General features: G+C 44.3%; 1 protein-coding gene across 4 annotated transcripts in view; it reads left to right on the top strand.

Annotated features, from left to right (window-relative positions):
- The first annotated feature begins 2,323 nt into the window (after window positions 1-2,323).
- Window positions 2,324-20,992, top strand: part of GOLGA4 (golgin A4) — a 71,834-nt gene continuing 53,165 nt past the window's right edge. For all 4 annotated transcript variants that reach the window (XM_040591102.1, XM_040591101.1, XM_040591100.1 and 1 more), the window contains exons 1-2: window positions 2,324-2,621; window positions 13,093-13,188. In XM_040591102.1, coding sequence (XP_040447036.1) covers window positions 2,535-2,621; window positions 13,093-13,188 — 183 coding nt within the window. In that variant the 5' untranslated portion in view covers window positions 2,324-2,534. The remainder of the gene's footprint in view (window positions 2,622-13,092; window positions 13,189-20,992) is intronic.

Here is a 20,992-nt window from a genome sequence, read left to right as displayed (position 1 = left end):
GTTATAATTTACGCTGGCATTTACACAACAAAAGACCTTGCTGTGCTAAAAAAATCCCCTAGAAAATATCAAACTGCTCTACAATTACCACATTGGGTTAGTATTATTGCAAGCCATTAACAGAGTTCCAATTAATTAATCACCTTACCATTTTCTGCAGCAACTAAGACTTCAGTGTAGGAAAAAATAACTTATCCATGGTTTCTAGTCTTGTACTTGTTCTCTTCTGCATAGCCTGTAGCCCTATGAAAACATCTGCATTATGAGAAATGGTCAGAACATACTATCTCAAGCTCTAAATTTTCCAGGGAAGTGATACAGAGCTCTCGTGTTGGATACATTCTACAAAAGAATTTAAAAAGTTCTACTTTTTTATTTGACAGCTGTAGGAGCTAGCGTCCTTTCAATTATGCATCTATCTGTCAAACTCCCATACATTTAGTGACTTAGGTTTAAAATTAGAGTGTAATTTGTAGATGCTGAAGAGGAGAGTCTGAGCTAGCATTTGTAATAGAGCACATAGCTATGAGAGAATCTTAAGATTTATTAGGAGACTGAAGGTTGCTAGAGGGTTTCCCAAAGCATTCATCAGGCAATGCCCCTCTTGCTTGCAAACCTCTGAGTTGTACAGCTATGCTTCTGCATGTTATATTTAGAGGGAACTGAGGGTACCTGACTGAGGTAAAAAAAAAAAAAAAAGAATTTTTGCTTTTTATGACTGCAGTAAAAGCGTATTATTTGAAATTGCCCAGTTTATCTCATTTTTCTCATAGACTACTATTCAGGTGGGTTTTGCCCTTTTAGTCCTGGAGACTTTTTCCTATACCTCTGTTTCAAGCCCACCTATAGAAAAGAGAACATAAAAATCTTAAAATAGTTATCTGACTTATGGCTTGTAGGTTCAGACTAGCTTTTTTGAAAGTGTTCCAAATCAACAGTTGTTTTCACTAGAAATCAGTAGCTGCCATCTGATGCATGCACAGCAGCCTTAATGGGAACACGGGGGGGGGGGGGGCGGGGAAGAGAACACTATCAGTCTCAGTTTAGCTACAGCTAAACAGACTGCTGAAAATTACCTTTTTTTTTATTATGTAGCAAAAAAATTAGGAAAAACTAAGTGGTTTTGTTTGCTGTGGATTTATCGTGGTGGGTTTGGTTTGGTATTATTTTAGTCAGTGTACAGCAAACAATCCATTTCTTATCCAGTGTTTTGGGTTTTTTCTCAAATTACTCAAAGATGACAGGACTGTATTTCAGTGAAAACATCTCTGGAGGTTTGTGATTACTGTGTACAGCCTCCTTAGCACGGCACTCCCCAGGAGACCACACGGTTCAGCGTTTCTTCCAAACAGCAGAACGTATATCTAGCCTTAATAAAATAGCAGAATGGCTACCTAGCCTTCATAGAATAGCCGAGTGTCTATCTAGCCTTCATACAGCATCAGCGAGTTCCAAAATAGTCCCATGTTGGGGGTGAGTGGCAGCTGCTGCTGGCAGGTCCGCGCCTGCAGGCACAGGCTGCACACACGGAGGCACACAGATACACACAGATACACACAGACACACGAATCTTATCCAACGAGGGCTCTGCAGACATAAATTCTAACCTTAAGTGGCCAAGAACATTTCCCCCCAGGTTTTAAAGAGTAGTAACAACAGCAACGGCGGCTGACGTGGCGCACTACCTGTACATACAGCTCAGGCTTACCGACTCCCGAGTGCGCAGGAGGTTTCGGGGAGGACTAAATGGCAACAGCGTGACTTTCCTGTCAGCCGACAGGTTTTTCAGGGAGTTTCAGAAAGCAGCTCCCCAGCATTTTTTAGCGGGAGGCTTTCACAAGCGCCAGCACGGAGCGCCTTGTCCCCCGGCGGGCGGTGGCTGCTGCACCCGGCTGTCACCGGGGCCTGGTGTCACCCGCGGGCGCGCAGAGCCCTCCGACCCGGCGAGTCAAGGCTCGGCACTGACTTGCCGTACCGCCCTTGAGGTGAAAAGGATTTATCGATCGTCGCTTATCCAGCCACCGCGGAGCAGCCCCCGCAGCACGCAGCCCAAAGCGGCGGCCGGCGCGGCCTCGCCCGCAGGACGGCGCTCGCTGCCCCTCAGCGGTGGCGAGACGCGGTGACTCCCGGCGGGCGGCCGGTACCGCCTCCCGCCCCGCGGCCGCCGGGAGGGAGCCAGGCGAGGCGAGGCGGCGCCCGCCCCCCGGGCCGGCAAGGGGCGGGGAGGCGAATGGCGCCCGGCCTTCCGCCGGGAGGTTTGTACCTCGCCGCACCCCGTACCGGCCGGGGCGCCCCGCGGCTCCACGTTGGCCGCGCAGGCGCGGTAGCCGCGGCGTTCACCTGCCCCGCGGTGGGGGCACCCAGGAAGGAGAGGCGGCGGCGGCTCCACCGGGCCGGGGCGAGCGGAGGTCAGCCCCGCCACCGCCACCCTCGGTGCCCCTCGCCCGCCGCACGGGAGGCGCTGCCGAGCCGGCCGGGCGCCGCACCCCGCTCCCCTGGCCGCCGGCCCCGACCCCCTCCTCCCTCCCGCCACCATGTTCAAGAAGCTGAAGCAGAAGATCAGCGAGGAGCAGGCGCCGCCGCGCGGGGCGGGGGTACGCGCCGCTCCCCTCCAGCCGCAGGTACCGGGGCCTTGGGGGGAGCGGGGCGACCGCATGGGCCGGGCCGGGGCCCTGGGCGGTCCTTAGCGTCCGGCCGGGCGCCGGTGGCCTGTCACCCGGCGGGGCTGGGCCGCGCGGGGCCCGGGAAGGCCTCGGCGTCCCGCTGACCGCGGGCGGGAGCGGGCCGGGCGCGGGGGGCCGAGCGGCAGAGGGTTCCGCCGCGGGCCGGCTCTGCCGGGGCCGGCCGGTTCGAAAGCCAGCTTTGTTGTTACCGAGCCGCCTCTCGGCCTGGAAACGCCTCCGGAGGCTTCGGGGGGGGCCGGCTGCTTTGCGAAGTGGGATCTTCTGGGGGGTGGAAAAAACGTCACTCCGCGAACGTGAAACGGGATGAAACTGAAGATTTTAGAGGAGTGACCGGTTCCGTGCACTGGGTAGCAATCCAGCACCGAGGTGGCTGGCTGCCTTCTGATGGAACAAACACATTTGTTCTTTCAATTCCTTCTGTTTCCATTGTTCACACGGCTGGTCCGCTTACCTTAGCCTTATTCTTGCTTTTTTTTTTTCTTAACTGTGGAAAAATTGAGAAAAAATATATATAAAGCTGGCAGCAAGGCTTTTTTTTTTTTTTTGTCATAACTCAATTGGCTGTTTTTTTCTTATGTGTACTTTCACAAAATTATAATTATTGTTGGATACCAGGAACTACTGTTTATAAATGACAATAATGGACATTAGATGTGACACAGGTACAGAGTATCTCGGAAAGTGACAGCAGGCAAAAAAAATGTATTGTGATGATTTCATGCGTGTATCCAAACAGGATAAATTCTTTCTACCAGTTCAGATTTGGGTAGAAGGACTTTGACAAGTTGAGTTTGTATTGGAAAACCGTGCTGAGAAAGATAGTGTCTGCCTTTGTGGCTTTTTGCTGGGTTAAGTGTCTTAGATTCTAAAAGAATAAAACAGGTATGAACTCTGTATCGTGTGGATATTAAGCTGTAGGCAGATAATTGGGTTAATTATATAAATAGGCAATCAGTTGCCTGGGATTGATCTGAATGTAACTTGAACCACTGGGGAGATCTGACACTGCATAGTCTCAGTATTAGACCATGGTTTCAAAACTGCTGACGTTCAGCTATGTAGTTGTTTTTTTTAATCACTCGTTTGTTAAATAGTGGTGGTATTTTTGGAAATGGATCTACTGTAAATCTTTGTGTAGCTTGTTGAGTTTGATTTTAAGCCCCTTCATAGTTAGTAACTCTGGGTTTTCTCTAGTTAGTGAAATTAAGCACATTTTTGTCAGTGGCAGTTTACAGTGCTGTCCTGAATTGGCATATGTGGTGAATTTTCAGCACAGTGTAAATAGATTTAGCTGCAGAACTTACTATTTTCAATAAGCCACAGCTAAATTGTGAAACCTTGCACACAATATTGTAACCCCTTTAGTTCAGGATACTCGGTGCATGTGTTAAAGGGTTGGTACTTGCTGAAAATCAGACTTGTGAATAAATTTGGCCCTGAGTGCACATGTGCACCCAACAGCATAATATATTGCAATCTTTATTTGGCTGTTAAAATTAACATGGACAAGTTTCATGAAACCTAATATAGGTGCTTATGATAAATGATACTTGCACCTAGTCTGCTATACTAGGGACAGAGTCAATCATGTAACTCAATGGTTGACACGAAGCAGAAAATGAGAACAGATTTTTATTTTCATTTTCATGTAAAATAGTTTCTTGCAGTGTTCCTTATTCTTCAGTTGCTCTCAAGTAATGCTAAAGGGGAATTGAAGTAAAATTTGATCTGAAAAGTAAAATAGGCTAGTCTGCTTGCTCCTCATAGCTCATTTGAAAACAAGTCCTGTAAATGAGGAAGGAGTGAAAAGGTTTTGAGGGCTGTAAAATGTGCTGGAGCTGGAGTCTTGCAGAGAGCGTGGAATATACTTTTGTTACCTCGCTATTAGGAATTCAGATCCTTAAAATGCATTTCATTTATTGGGTACTCTGTCATCATATGGTTTATCAGCTACTTTCTATTGAGACAGTTTCAAACCAAGTTTTCCCATCACTTTAACATTTCTTGGTTTTATGAGACTTCTGTTTGCATTAATTTTTGCTCTTTTCTTGCCTGTACTGTGTTGTAGGGAGACCTCACTCATGCTCTATTTGTATCTTCACTTTCAGACCTAGAACTTTGCATTTGTACTCAGGTTTGTAGTGTCTGAAACTAAATTTACTGACCTAAGACTAATTAAATCCAGAGGTAAAATTTCCGAACTGTAACACTTTCTGAGGTGGTCTTTGTAGGCCTCCCTCTTTCATGTGAATGGCTTATGAACTGATGTCATCTGTCAGATTGACTGTCCTCACAGGCTGAAGAACATGTGAGTTTCTAACTGCTGAAAGGGAGAAAAAATACTGCAATTCTAGGTGTCTCTTCTTCATACTTGATGAAGATGGTCACCTGACAACAGATATCAACAAAAAATGTAGACACTCAATGTATTTTTTCCATTAGTCTTTATTAATGCTAGTAGTCTGTATATAACTAACAATACTAACACCCCCTCAGTCATCTACAGGTCTTGGGAGTCTGGGGAGGTCATCCCTGACTGGAAACTAGTCAACATTATTTGAGTTTACAATAACAGCATGAGGGAAGACCAGCTAACTACACAGCTGTTAGTCTAACCTCAGTTGCTGGAAAAATTATGGAGAGGATCATACTGGGTGCTATTTAAAAGGCATTTAAAGAACAATACAGTCATCATGCACAGTCAACATGGGTTCATAAAGGGAAAGTCCTGTTTAACTGACTCGATATCCTTCTATAATAAAGTCATCTGCCTAGTGGATGAAGGGAAGGTGGTGGATGTAGTTTTTCTGGATTTTAGTAAGGCTTCTTGCACTCTCCCCGACAGCATCATTATGGACAGGTTGTCCACCTGTGGGATGGGCAGGTACACAATGCGCTGGGTGAAGAAGTGGCTGAAGGGCAGGGCTCAAAGGGCTCCAGTGACTGCGGCTACATCTGGCTGGTGACCAGTTGCCAGTGGTGTTCTTCAGGGCTCAATTCTAGAGGCAGTTTTGTTCAATATTGTTATTGATGATCTGGAGGTGGGAGTTGAATGCACACTTGGCAAGTTTGCTGAAGATACAGAATCATGAGGTGTTATTGACTCTATTGAGGGACAAGAGGGCCTTGCAGAGGAATCTACATAGATTGGTGGAGCATTGGGCAGTCGTCAATGGCATGAAACTAAACAAGAACAAATGCCGGATCCTGCACCTGGGCCGGAGTAACAACTGATGCAAGTGTAGATTGGGAGAGGAGTGGCTAGACATCAGCCCTGCAGAAGGGTCTGGTGATGCTGTTTGCCAGGAGGCTCAACAACAGTCAGCAGTCTGCCCTGGCAGCCAAGAGGGCAAACACCATCCTGGGGTGCCTCAACAGTGTAACCAGCCTGTCAAAAGATGTGGTTATCCCGCTGTCTTTAGCGCTGGTGCAGCCTCACCTTGAGTGCTGTGTGCGGTTCTGGGCCCCACCATTCATAAAGGCTGTGAAGGTCCTTGTCTGCATCCCAGGGAGGCACCCAAGCTGGTGCAGGGGCTGGAAGGCATGGCCTCTGAGGAGCGGCTGGGGACATGGGGTTTGTCTAGTTTGGAGGGAAGGAGGCTGAGGGGCGACCTCACCGCTCTCTGCAGCTGCCTGAGGAGGGAGGTGGAGAGGGACGTGCTGAGCTCTGCTCCCTGGAACCCACTGCCAGGGCGTGTGGGAATGGTTCAAAGCTGCATCCATCAGGGGAGGTTTGGACTTGGCATGACGAAACATCTCTTTAGTGTGAGTGTGGTCAGACCCTGGGACAGGCTTCCTGGGGAGACAGGTGATGCCCCACGCCTGTCAGCGTTTGAGGCATGTGGACGGTGCCCTCAATACCACGTTTTAACTTTTGGTCTGCCCTGGCGTGGTCAGGCAGTGGGACTAGATGATCGCTGTAGGTCCTTTCCAAGTGAGCTGTTCTACTGCCTGCACTCTCCATGAGTCAAATACCAATGAGACTGTTGCTTCGCTGAAAAGCCGGGGGGGGTTCAGCTCCAGAAACACTTCCAAGGACACATAGCACAAAATTGACAAGTAGGAAGAGGCTATTATTTTTATTTCTGTTGTTCTGAATCTGTTCAGAGCCGATGCTCACAAGCAGTGACACAATGCGCATGTGCAGCCAGGAGCAGGCTGATGCGTTCCTCAGTTCAGCTTGCAAAAGCATCCCTTGCCGTCTGGCAAAGGCACGGAGCTGCAGAAAGTAGCAGCAGGGACCCAGGCCAAGGAGTCCCCATTTTCTGAGTGAGAAGGTGAAGAATGAGGATCAGGACCGACCCCACATGAAAGAAGAAGAAGAAGAAACGTGTGGCACCTTTGGTTACTTTCCAAAGTATGACAGGTACCAATGACAAGCACACTTTTTGTCTTCAGAAACGTGCTCCGCCGCCGTGCTCCTTGGCCAGGGATGCACGGGAAGCGCTCTCGTGCCTGCCCTGCGCTTGCCTTGCAGGCAGGGAGAGTGACAAGGGGCAGCTCCTGATGGGGCAGCGAGCCTGGAGCCCTGCCAGGCAGAGGCTGTTCTGCACAAGCGAGAAGCCCTGGGGAAACGGAGCCGAGGGCAGAGCAGAGCTGGCTCCTGCCAAGGCTTGTGATGGGCAAGAGAGCCAGAGCGCCAGGGCACGGGGCTGCCTCGGAGGTGCAAGCGCAGCAGGCGAGAACCTGGCCGAAAGGGCTCGGAGGAGCCCTGACAAGGGGCTGTGCTCAGTGCGACAGAGGACAAGAAGCAGCTCTGGGGGGACCACACTGGGCCCCCCTCCCCGGGATCCCTGAAAGCTTCCTCCCCCCGGATGCGGGGCACGAGGCCACCTTCGTGGAGCACGAGCAGCGGGCACCCAGCCAGAATGGCCCAAAGGAGCCCTGGCCGGGGGCCCTGCGCGGTGCTGCAGAGGCAGGCAAAAAACCCCCGGGGCGGGACGCTTGGTAGCCCACCGCGGGGGAAAAAAAGCCTTCCTCCCCCCAGCTGCGGGGCACGAGAGGCCACCTTCGCGGTGCACGAGCAGCAGGCGGTGACCTGGCCCGAGGGACCCGAGGAGCCCTGACAAGTGGTCACGCTCAGTGCTGCAGAGGAAGGCGAAAAACCCCCGGGGGCCAGTGCCAATGTGCCCCGGGGGAAAATTCCTTCCTGACCCCAGGCAGCGCTGGCGATCGGCTGTTCCCTGAGCATGTGAGCGGGACCTGCTTCCTCGTCCCACGGGCTGGGCACGCCTCCCGGGAGATGCCGAGCCTCTCCCTCTGACCTGGAGCCATCGCAGGGGCTTCCAAGAGTGACCAAATGCCCCCGGCCCGATCTACTTAGGGGGCAAGACTCCTGCTGGCACCTGATGGGACACCAGTGGGTGCTCCAAAGCTCCGGGACCCCTGGCAATACCGCTGCATCTTGTTTCTTACGGCTGCTGCCCCTGGCTCCACGGGGATGAGGACGGCGAGCCCTGCGGCGCTCCTCAAGAAGGCGTTCCCGTGGTGTTGCCACCGCTGTCCAGCTGAGAAGGCCCGACAGCCTCGGGCACCCCCAGGGGCGGGTGGTTCTTCTCCTCTCCTGAGGGGCTGGTGTCTGTTCCCCGAAGGCTGAAACAACATCTCCACCCATCAGATGGGCTTTGGCCGTGGCCCTGCCGGGAGCTGCCCTTGCAGCGGAGAAGCTCCAGCAGCCTCGTCCAGGCTCCAGGCTCCCTCCCTCAGCCCCCAGGGAATTCCATGATTCCCTCGAGGGCTCCCTCTCGGGTGCCTTCAGCCCCAGGGGAGTATAAAAGGGGCATCGTGACAGCGCGTTGCCGTGTGACAGCACTGTGACATGGGGTAACACGGGGGTGACACATTGCCCCATGTGCAGCCCCACCCCTGCCCAGCACCCTTGGGAGGAATGGCCCAGGGGGCTGTCCCTGCCCTTGGTGGCCATGCACGGGGCACAGCTGATGGGCGTCCCTGACGCCTCCTCTGCCACTCGGCTCCCGAGGACAAACCCCGGGCTGTTCCTCCTCTCTCAGGGCGTGGCAGGGACCGTCCCTGCAGCCCAGAGTCCACCCCTGTCACCGTCCCCTCTCTGCGCCAGTGGCCCCATAGCCAGGGGGAATAGAACCTAGATGTGGCTGGACGCAAAGCCTTTTGCTGGGGACTAAGGGGTGTGATTTTGGCAGTCACGGCCTGCAGGAAAGCCAAAGTGTAACCAGTGCCATAGGTTGGGATGGATGGTGCCAGCAGGCTCCCATGGAAGTAACAGTGTTTTTGACAAAGAAGTGAGCGGAGGTTGCACTGATGTGTTTGAAAGGTCGGTCAGTGCACAGAGCACAGCCAAGCAAATGGTGACTCTTCCACAGCGTAAAAATAGCCCATTGCTGCTGTGGCTGTTGCATCCCCATGTCCCACTGAAACCGAGCTGTGCAGCTCCTCTGTGAAATGCACATGTTGGCCGTGTTTATACGAGATGCAAACAGACTTCAGCCACAGGGTAAAACTTCCACAGCTCATTTGTCACTGTAACCTGTCTGAGAGTTACATGCCTACCTGTGTTTGTGGGCTGATGTTTACATCTTACCTAAAACCCTGGGAAGTCTCTTTTTTTCTTTAGGACTTAGCATTTGAAGTACAGAAAGAGTAAGGTAGTTGCTGTTCTTGTCATTTTGTACATTGGTGCCAAAACTGGCATGTATGTTGAGACTGTTTAAAGAAGGGCATTTATACCATAGACATTTACTTCGTTGTGGTGATGCCAGAGGTGAAAGACAGGGGCTTGTTTCCCTCTGTAGGAACTTTGCAGAGATGTAAAAAGTGTGTGTGATTTCCTCAGTGTGCCTTACCAATGCACCAAGGGACTATGCCGCTGCACTGTTTATGTTGAGATCATCTTCTTGGAAAGTAGTCCTGGATTATTTCATGTTCTTTTACCATATTTATCCTTGCACTTCAAGAGCTGTTTTCCTCCTTTGGCCTTCATCCTTGATATCTTCCTTGAAAGTGGTGGCAGCCTTATCAGCCTTTGTCTTGCTTCTTCCAGTTGTTGTCATCTTCTGTAGGACCTCCATGCCCCCTTTCAACTGCTTAATCTTTGCCTGCTTTCATCCCAGGCAGAATTTGTCATTCTCAAACCTGAGGAATGAGAAATGTCTGTAATGGTGCAGGTGAATTCTAACCAGGGCTTTGCATGATGCTTGCTTTCCCTGTGGAGATATCTTGCCTGATGCACATTAATGGCTCATAGTCACCCTGTGATCTACTCATTCCTCCAGGAATGTTTGCCTATCCCCAGTGCTTCTTAACTGGAGCAGAAACTCATGGTGCCTCATCTGACATTGCATTACCTATTTCTACCCTGTAGCTCTTTACTCAAGAGTTTATTCACATAGCAGCTCTCTCTTCTGTTAGAGCTTCCAGCTGGTAGGGAGAATGGGGGCCAGAGAAGTATACCATGAGACAGAGCTTTTTATGCCTTGTGGGTGCCATGAATATGAGGTGGGCCAGGAAGGCTACATTTCTTGAATGATGGTTTTCTGCAATCTAAATTCAAAAGACCTGACCCTGAACCTCAGTTTCCTACGTTTGATAACAGCAAAGTATGAAGGGTGGAGCCTGAGAGATGTGTTAAGGGGGCTTTTGCCCATCAGTAGCCTGATTGTGTCCAGCTCCACACAGTCCCCACCAGCAGATCCAGCTCTCCACTGGCTGGGCAGCAGATGGACTGTGTGAGTGGGCTCCGAATATGAGGCTGGGGGTGTCAGTCCAGTCACTTTCAAAAAGGATGTCTGCCTCCCAGGGACGAAAGCATCCACAGCTGCCATTAACTGAGCTTCCTTTTGGGAAGTTTCACTGAAGAAAGTGCCCAGTCACCCCAGATACTGAAAAATCTACAAGAGGCAAAACACTGTGTGTTGCAGTTCATGGCACTGCCGTCTCTGGGGTTATGCTTTACTCTCCAGGTGTGTGAATAAATGTTGATGAGGATTTGTTCAATGAATTCTGCAGGCATTTAGTCAAGAGGAAGGTTCTTGCTGGCAACGCTGATAGGGGTAAGGGGGTGGCTGGCCAGGCGGCCATCTGGTACTAAAAGGCAACTGCCTGTTTTTAAGAGGCCCTATGCATCTGTAAGATAGCTGCCAAGAAGGACTGAAGATTCTGCATGTTAGATGCTCACCTGAAACTGCCTGATAATGTTGATGTGATGAAATCACTGATGACATTCAGATGCAAAGGATTTATTTTATTTTTTTTTTAATAAATAAACTGTGGAAAACAGTCTTCTAGCACACAGTGGTCTATTGTTTTACAAAACTGATGCAATGAGTGTAAAGATCTGCTAGACTGTGTCTGCTTAGATACAGAATCTCAACATTTTTGATGCAAGCCCAGTATGTGACAAGACAGACCCTTGCATGTGTCCAAACATGGACCTGAGAGAGCAGCAGGCAGAGCAAGGCTAGGGAGGAATTCGCTTGCCATGAGTACCCCTGCCCAGAGAGCGTTGGGGGAAAAGACTTGAAGGAGCAAGGATTTCAGACCACATCGGATTGACGAGCTAAAACCTATGCTTTGAGTTATGTTTGAAAACCGATAGCCAGTGCCTTTTAAGACCTCTGCTAAGGGCCACACAATATAAATGCATGCTGAGATAAAAACATTATCTATAGCTGTAGTAATTGTGTTCCCTTACTGTGTGGGATGTAATCCCCACCATGCAAAAGGCAGATTAAGATATTTGAACACATTCGAAGGCGGGCACCCAAGCTGGGTACCTCTGAGGAGCAGCTGAGGACTGTGGTCAAACCCTGGGACAGGGTTCCTGGGGAGCTGGCCAACGCGCCACACCTGTCAGCGTTTAAGGGACATGTGGACAGTGCCCTTAATACCATGCTGTAGCTGTTGGTCAGCTCATATTGTGGGCAGGCCGTAGGTCCTTTCCAGCTGAATTATGCTGCCCTGTTTCACCTCCTCTGTTCTAGCCGACTTCAGTTGTATTCAGTCTTTCTGTTCATTGCATAAGATCGATGAATATTTGTGCTGCAGAGTTTAGTGCCATTGAAATGGCTGTAAATTGACAAGAAGTCTGAATGCAGCAGTGAAAACTTTAAAACCATTGAGGGGAGTGAAGAATCAATATGTTCATACTCCTAAACAGTAGCAAAGCGGCAAAGAATGCTTGGAAACCGTTTTTCTTCTGTATGGCGAGGGCCAGAAGCAGTCTTTAAAATTGCTGGCATTAGGTTAGGAAGTCAGAATAAAAGGAGGAGAACAGGCTATTGGCACAAATAGTTTGTTGTTGTTTTTCAAACCCTAGAAATAGCTCTGGTGTGAAATCTTTCAGCAGGACATAGAGTTCCATGATGAATGGTTATTTGTTACTAGGTGAGGTGTTTGACTTTTGGGTTGTATTTTCATATGGGAACATGGGGTCCACTTGGTCAGACTGGTAACTGTGACTGGTTTTGGAATTATCTTGTGCTTTTTATGATAATGGCATTAATTCGTTAGTACCCATATTTTACAAAATGCACCCATACATTTAGGCTGTAATTGAGTCTAAATCTCTGAAAAACTGTCTTATTAGGTAGTATTTTTTCATTCAAACTGTCACTTATATTTTAGAACATGCAAGTTTGTCTTGTGAGACAGGCATTTTGCAAGGCAGAATTTATGTATGCAACCTTAGCGATTGTGCTGCAACAGAGTGTTGAAGGATCTGTGGTAGCTTTTTTGCCTGTTTGGGTTTTTTTTTTTTTTCAACACTTTGTTCATTCTGGTTATACTGTAAATTATACCTAATGAGAGATCTTGCTAGTTAATTTCTTTGTATATAAAACTTATTGATATTTTAATGTTCATTACATTTAAACTGATTTTTTTTGTTTGAATTCTGAAGTATGAGGCTGAAAAGCTACATTTGGGTTGGGTTCGTGTGGCTTGGTGCAACTTTAGACAGCATGAATTTGTGAAATTTCTTCAAGTAGTTGCTTAGTGCTGACAGTAACAAGTTCATGTTGACATCGTTAAATGTGTCATTTTCTTCTGACCTTTTTCTTTGTTTAGATTCAATTTTATAAATGAGTTTTTTTGTTGTTAATAAGTAATAACTGTACTATGTTGCTAAAGTATAGGAGGCTTGAGTTTCAAATCTGGTTTGAGAGGACCATGGTCAGAAATAATCAAAACAAGTAGTTTCATTGCATGCTCTTGTGGCTGATTCATGATATGTTCTGCTCTAGAGGCTTTGTACTAAGGTAGAATTTGCCATGGGCAGTATGTGGAACTGGTTCTCTTTAAAAGGAAGTTGTAGATCAGGCTTCACTGACATGTTATAGTTAGTAATTGTTGAAGTAAATTATGATACAGAATAATTAGTTCTGGACTTTACAGTTATTGCTTACACATATTGATATATGTGATCTCTGTGTAGGTCCCATCCAAATCCCCTCCACCAACTGGCAACAGAAGCAGGACATCTTCGTTTACAGATCAGAATGATGAAGGCACCTTAACACCAGACAAAGAGGTCAGTTGAGAACTGTTTTTCTGTCTTTTTCAACTTTAAAAAAAAAAAAGTAACTTTGTGTCCTTGATTAACTTTTTTTAATTCCCCAATCTCACAATTTTCTGTTTATTTATAGATATAAATATTCTAATTTTTAGATTAAATATCATAGTGCTTAACTTCAGTAAATCAGACCTTCTTCAGGCCTTAAAAATCTTATGCCTGAACTGAACTCAGTGAGGTAGTGGGACAGAAGTTACATTCACGGAGGCTAACTTTGGTTTTTATGCCTCTTTTGGTTGAAAAGTTGGGGGAATCCAGTTGACTACACAGGTAACTTGAGGCTGGTGAGCCTAAAGGCTTAAACTGAGCCCTTGTGAATGTTTCTAACCATGCCAGTAATAATTGTGAAATTTACCACCCCACTCCCCATAAAACCCAACCCAAAAAAACCAAACGACAAACCAAACTGAGTCTAAATTGTAAATCATAAAATATCATTTAAATCACTGCCAGGATGATAGATAACCCTGTCTTGCATAATAGAGCAAAGAGAGGAGGTAATCTGCACTCATCTTATTTCATATTTAGTACTATGGCTTTATTGAAATGGCTTGATTAAAACAGAACAAACAAACAAAAAGTGCCGACTGTGTGAGCATGAAAATTGGCTGGTGGAGGAAAGCAGAGGACTTCTGCGATTCTGTGAACTTCAGAGGAAATACTGAGTTCCTAGCTGGAAAATTCAGTTGCTGGGTTTTGCTATAAAAAAGTTTGTTTTCTTGCAGTGGGACAATCCACTTACAATTTTTAACACCGCGTCTTCTTCAGGAGATGATAATCTATACCTGAAATTTGTCTGAGATTCTGTTATGAACGCTACCTGTGATTACAGCTTGGCAGTTTGCTTCCTGCAATGATAATAGAAATAAAAGGAAGAGTACCTTGTGGTTTTGTTTTGGATTTTGGAAATGCAGTATTGAGTTTTCTAATAAATGCTTGGTTTTTCTACTGTGAGATATATATATAAAAATATATATATATGTATGTAATAACTTCCGTCTTCTGTGGAGAGAAGTTTTATGTTAACTAATGCTCCAAAATGTCAGCAAGCTGTGCCACTCAAGTTATTGAGTGTTTCAGTAAGGAGAGTTTGCTGTTTTTTTGGGGTTGGTTGGTTGTTTTTGTTTTCTTCCCCAGGAAAAACAACCTGCATTTCTGTTCTTGATGCAGAGTATAGAAGTGGTATATTACTGCATGAGAACTACCACTGTGGCCTAGAAGTAACGAGGCGGTGCTGAGAATTGGTGTCATCTCCTATTTCAGTTTTATCAATTGACTTAGTAAAAAATACTAGCGCTCATCACAATTTGGATAACGTTTTAAAAATAAATACATTTCCAAATGTTGCTGGGTGCTACAGATATGTCACATGTATGTATCGATGCTTTCTGCAGTGTTCACCATTTCTGTGGAGAGCTACATTTTGACTTTTACTGCTTCATTAGTTACGTGTTGCCCCCCAGCAGACAGATTTTTTCAGACTGCTTTTCCAGACAAACAGGAGAAGCAAAGAATTCCCCACAGGACATGCCAAGTTATGTTGGAAGAACATTATGCTCTAAATACAGTGGTAACGTTGGAACGATCAGAGAGGCAGAAGGAGAAAAAAGATTTAGAATGAAAATGGAGTACTAAAATGACCTCAGATTTACAGTTATCCTTGGGCTTAGGAAGCTGCTATGAGAATTTTACTTGTGAAACACACACTGTAATTAGAAATTCATAAGGTAGAGAAGCTGCTAAGGGGATGAAAACCTCTTCTTTTTCTGTAGAGACTGGTTTTACATCAAATGGAAAGTTCTACTAAATAACGATAAATTTAAATGATCAAGACATGAAATCTCCTTTCTCTAAATATTTCTCGTAAATATTGACAGAATGATTAAAGGCAAATTGTCTTTGAATTTATTTTTTTATTTTGGCTTTTTTGTTGGATTAGATTTTCATAAAATTCAGTTCAGTGGCAGTATTACTATGCTTAAAAAAGATGCAGATATGACATACTGTCTCTGAAAATATATGCCCTGATTATATGGGTATGTTACATCTTTTGGGGGGCATTTTTTGCAGTGTTCTCATTTGATCACGCAGATGTTTGTGTCATTGGCAATGGCATTACAATGAACTGAAGTTGGACAACATTTAATACACTGAAAATGATTGAAGAGTTTCATACGCTAAAACATTCTTGCAGTATATGAATAATGGTTAAACCTTTTGGTACTGAAAGCTAAGCAAAATTACAGTGTTTCATAGTTCTCTTGTATGTTCTGTGTACTCCCTCTGGACTATTATGTTTTAGTATATCTTGAATAGATCATGTTTTCAGATTTTTCTTGCAGAAATAGCAAAGTTGCAAGGATTGTATGTGAAAGCTTTGATTTAGATTCAGAATATTTTTAGAATAAAAACAATTTCAGAGTGAATTACAGTTAGAAATGACAGCATTAGTCTGATCAAAGAATTACAATAAAACATACAGGCAAACATTCTTCCTTTATGTTCTGCAATGATGAAAATTTTTTGGTTTTAAAGTTCCAGATCATTTCAGTTAAAAAAACCAACACCACTTGTGTGCCTCATTCATGGAATACTGAGTAAGTTTCTTTTTCATGCCCACTCTCTTCTTCAGCTTCTATTTTAGATGAGTTGTGGATCTCCAGAGGCAGTATTACAGAGAAGCCTGTAATTTTTTTGAATATAAGGAAAAAGCAGAAGTCTAGTTCTGTATTCTGTCCTTGCAAGTGGCCCATAAAATATGATTACAGTATGAGATAGAAGCTTATACTGGTATTTCCATAGAACGTCTTCAGACAATTTGCATGTCATATGCTTTCTGAGTTGGTCCTGGTGCCATTTGAAACAGCCCTGAATGATTAAAACACACTTAGTGTTTCCAGTCTTTTCTAGGGAAGAATAGCATTTGTTTTTCAAACTGTTACTGAGTTGACTCTTGAACAGAATTTGAGGTGAAATAAATCAATCATATTCAGTATAGTTCCTAGAAGTTCAGCATTTTCTTTGTGTTCTAGAATATACTTATTTATAAGTTGGGCCCACCTGCAGAAGCTAACACAGCTAGTTTTGGAGCGATCAGCTGAGAGCAAACAGGTGATAGCTTGCTGTGGATGACCTGCCAGTCATGCAGATCCAAATACCACTCACATCCTCATGAGTGTTATGGAAGTGACAGCAGAGCACAATATATATAGCTCTTCTTAGAGCTAAAGATAAACTAGCCTCACTTCAATGCTGTATAATGACTGTTTTTTTAAAATTAACTGAAATGTTTTTCTAGCGTGAGCATTTAATAAAGCAAGACAAGTAAAGCTGAAATAATATTCCCTTGATACCTTTGTTAACGCTGCATCTTTCCTGTATTCATATACTTAATTTGAAGTGCTTCTAAAGAGGTGTTGCCATGCAAAGGGTGGTGGTTTAGATATGACTATATTTTTTTACCTTTCTGACATGAGAGTTTAAAAATAATTTTGGAGGCTGTCTAACCTAGTTTGTATCTAAAGCCTGGAATTTACAACTCCAGATGCATACAGCAGCATGTTGAGATTGCTCATCAGAATGAAAACCTAACCAGAACAGCTGTGTTTGGGTTTTGTACTACATCTTTCTGAAAATGCAGTTCTGTGCTTTTAGATTCTGGGGCTTTTTTAATTGCAGAGAGAAACTTTCAGCTCTTCAGTTTTTCCTATTTGCTAATCACAGTAGGGATGAGGCATAAAAGGTTGTGTTGCAAATTGCACAGACCTTCTATAAATAAATACTTGTGTAAATCAGCAAATTACTGACTTATTCACAACCTTTTTCTGGCATTCCCCAACTTGGACAAATAACCAAATTTATTTATTTATTTTACTGTGGGGAACAAGCTAATTGTCAGTAAGAGTTGTACTCTGCACCTTTGGCCTGACAGCTGTCATCTCACAGTTCCTTGAACTAGATGAGCAAATACCGGCTTGTCTCTTAGACAAAGGTTAGTCTGACCCATTTCCCTCTGTCTTGCTGTGCTTGTATACAACACAGCAAAACTGCCCACATACAATTATAGAAGCCTTTAAGCATTAACATACTACAAATGCACATATACCATGATGCAATTTGCTAACAAAATGTATGAATTTTCAAAGTTCTTGATAACAGATTAATCTGAAATTTGGAACCACTGATTCTCCTTTTATTTTCTGAAAGGGATTAAAGACTGCTTTTAGCTATCAAACCTGTATTATATGTATGTAACATGCATTGATCCAGCTACTGCCGTTTCCAGAGCAAGGATACTTGGGTCAGACTCTAATGCCTGTTAAATTCTGGGTTTTGTTTCACAGCGTGTTAAGGAAGCCCTTTGATCTGGGGATCACATACTTTGGCCTTTATGCCTGACTCATCAGAATCATAGCAAGGGAAGATTACAGCATGGTAATTCTTCAGAGGGAGGAGCAATAGCAAGAATAATACAAACATAGTTGGTTCTGGAGTTCAGAAAGTCCATAAAGAACAAGTAAAGCTGCTGAACTTAGGCCAAACTTGACGGCTACAAAAACTGTTCAGAATTTTGGAAATACAAAAGTTATTTGAGAAATAACTTTGTTGTTCTTTGCTAATACTGAAGGAAGCATAACATCATTTGGTGTCTGGATTCATCACCTAATTTACCGCATTTGTAACTTTCTTGCCAAGGTAGAAATGTTTGTCGGGCAGTAAGATTTTTACTTGCAATAAAAGGAGTTAAATACTGTAACGAAAGATTAGCAATATCATAGCCTTAATTTGGTGCCTAGGATTAAGGTTGGGATGGGATAGGGAGTTCGTTTACCTTGGAGTATGTTTGAAACAGAATGTTGGAAGATTTTAGTAGGGTATCTACAGCAAGCTTCAAGTGCAATTTGAAGGCATTCAGAGGATTAGAGGAGGTTAGTTAAAGGATTATTTACATCTTTGCACAGTCTGTCTGTTTCCAGTATGCTTCAGCCCAATTGGATTCCCTGCTTGTCTTGTTTTATTGATCACTTTACTGGCACAGCACTAATGTGGTGCTAGTGATACATTAGACAGTATACCACCAGATAAGTTTAATGTTTCTGAAGCTACTAACGTAATTCAGAGTGGGTTTTAAGCCAGAATCTGAAGTGCAAGAATCCATTGTGGAAATATTTATATCTATCTAATTTTGGCAGACTAGCAGGTTGGCTCTTGCCTTTTTTCCAGGCATAGGTGAATAATTTTTAGTGACTTTTAATACCCCCTCTCCCCCCAAGTTAAATAGCTAGCTTTAAAGCCATACTGAATAGGTGATTAAAAAAATTTTGAAGCGCAGATAAAAACACATGTATATATTGGAAAACATTAGGTAGTGTAATTATAGGACTCATTAGACAGCTCTGCCTATAATTCAGCTGTAAAAATGTAGCAGGTAATGAGCTGGTAGAGTAACAAAAATACTGTGAGCAAGCACTTAAAATATTTTCACTGTTGGGCACCCGGCATCTGAGAATGGTGGATGAGCTCACTAATGAAGATGCAGCCAGTTCCAAATGTGCTAAGGAAATATCACTCTTGGACCGTGACTGAGGATATTCTGTCTTTGGTAGCTCTTTGAAGTGTGAAACTTGTCTTGGCTGCTGAGAAGGAAATATTTTGCCATGTTGTATTGATACAGTGATTACTGTTCTGCCTCAGTATTATTGTTTTCTGCCTTTATTTGTAGGGTTGGCTCCTTCCCTTTTGTGCTTGCCTTTACTCAAGCAACAGTAGGGTGGAGATGATAATGATTTAGTGACATTCTTCCATCAGGGTTCTGTCTAACATCTGTGAAACTTAACAGTATTGTTAATTGCATCCTACTGTTCATGTAAACTGTTAGTTATGATGGAAACCTTGGAGTTGTATGTCTGCATCAGTTTATACTCACAAGCTTTTTTCTTACTTTTTCTCAAAACTGTAACAGTTAGTAACATGGATCGGCATATTTTAGGCTGTTGATAGCTTGGATCTTCCAATCTTGCTAAAAGGGGGTTACATACATTGCCTACCAGGTAGTTTAAGTGAATTTTTAAAATTAACTTTTTGTTGTTTAAAGCTTTTTTTTCATCTTACCCTTAAGTTTTGGGGTTTGTAATTAATGTTTTGTGAAAGACTTACTGTCTAAGCCTCCTGTTAGAACTTAGCTGCACTGGCATGGTCATGAAATTCTAAGGGATGACTGAAAATATAGCAATTCATGGATGCTGAACATACTGACAGATTTCTTTTTTTTATTTCAGATGAAGAATTAACTTGTTAGAGATTGAATAGGAATTTTTCTTAATGCAAGTTGCTTGGTGAACTATTTAATGGAACTTGGATTAAGCAAAATCATTCTATGGTGGAATGTCAAAATTTAGTATTTTGAGAAGCAAACATTAGCATTTTGTTACTGTGAGGAGAAAACTTGAACGATATGTAATTCCTGAAGTTCTTGATGGTTGTGTTTTTAAAAGTGACGTAACTAAGCTGAAGATAATATATGTTACATGTTGAAAATGTTCATAATCTCTTGGTTGATGATATTTGCCATAACCCATTTTTGAGTGCTTTGCAAACTGTTTCATCACCTTAACTGGTCTTCTCTAAACATACAAAGCAATTTTTATCACAAGGATTTCATCGTTGTATTTGTGGTTGAGAATTTGCATGCTTCTAATTGACAAGGCTTATCAGGCTTGCTTGTTGTGCTGCTGCTGTGTGTTCGTACCCTTGTGCATACATGGTATTTGCCATTTCTTTTTCTGGCATATACCCTTTTCAAGAGGTATGTCTAAAAATGCATAGCATGGCCAAGGCTGTGAGCTTCTACAACCATCACCACTTGACGAAGATTTTCTGGAATCATTAACACTTGTCAGCTTCCTTCTTTTTGTTTTGCCGAAAAGCTCAGAGCAGGAAAGAAACTTACGTGGTTTTTATGCACTTGAATAAACATGTGGCAGAAGCTGTTACACAGATTACTCTTAGGAATTACTCTTTTAAGAGGCTGGGAGAACGGGACTGGTGACCAGTCTGACCAAACTTGGCATATGGTTGCAATGGGCAAGTGTGTCTGGGGTGAGGAAGGAGGAAGCTTGGGAGCAAGAAAGATGGGACCATCTCTTTTGTTAGCAGCTTGTCTTTGTAGTTGCTTAAAGGTGAGAAGTTTCACTGGAGTTTCTCAGACCTAGCTAGTTTTTGGCAAAGCAAGTAAACTATTGCAGTGCTTGTCCCATGCCAGCTTTGGGAGTGCCATGACAAGAGCAGCTGAATGGTAGAAGGCAGAATTAATTGTCACTGTACTTACCAGTTTGAGAAGTAAATGTTGGGCATAAGTTCTCGAATTAGTGCTCTGCAGATACCTGGTCTGTCAAGACAGTGCAGTTTTGTAGTGTTCTGGGTGTTGGTTTGTTTTTTCACCATGAACCAAAGCTGCTTTTCCTTTTTTCCTTTTTTAGCTCTAGAAGGTTTCCTGATAGAACTAGCAGGGTTCTCCAGCAATTGACACTTGTACAAAGGGTGTGTGTATATGTTTGTATATAGTATAGTGAGTCAAATAGGAGGCAATAAAATCACATTGTTTAGGGCATATTTTGCTTTGTTTTCTGCAGGATTGGAAATTTTCGTCCCAGTTACTCAGGTTTTTCAGTAATTATTTATTTTTTTCCAGTGTGGTAGTACATTAGAGAAAAGACACAGGGAGTTACTACCAACATTCAGAGGCTATTGTGTATGACTGTCC

Source organism: Falco naumanni, chromosome 4 (assembly GCF_017639655.2).
Source record: "Falco naumanni isolate bFalNau1 chromosome 4, bFalNau1.pat, whole genome shotgun sequence".
NCBI lineage: Eukaryota > Metazoa > Chordata > Aves > Falconiformes > Falconidae > Falco > Falco naumanni.
Note: the sequence above shows the minus strand (reverse complement) of the source record. Positions and strands in the feature narration are given on the sequence as shown.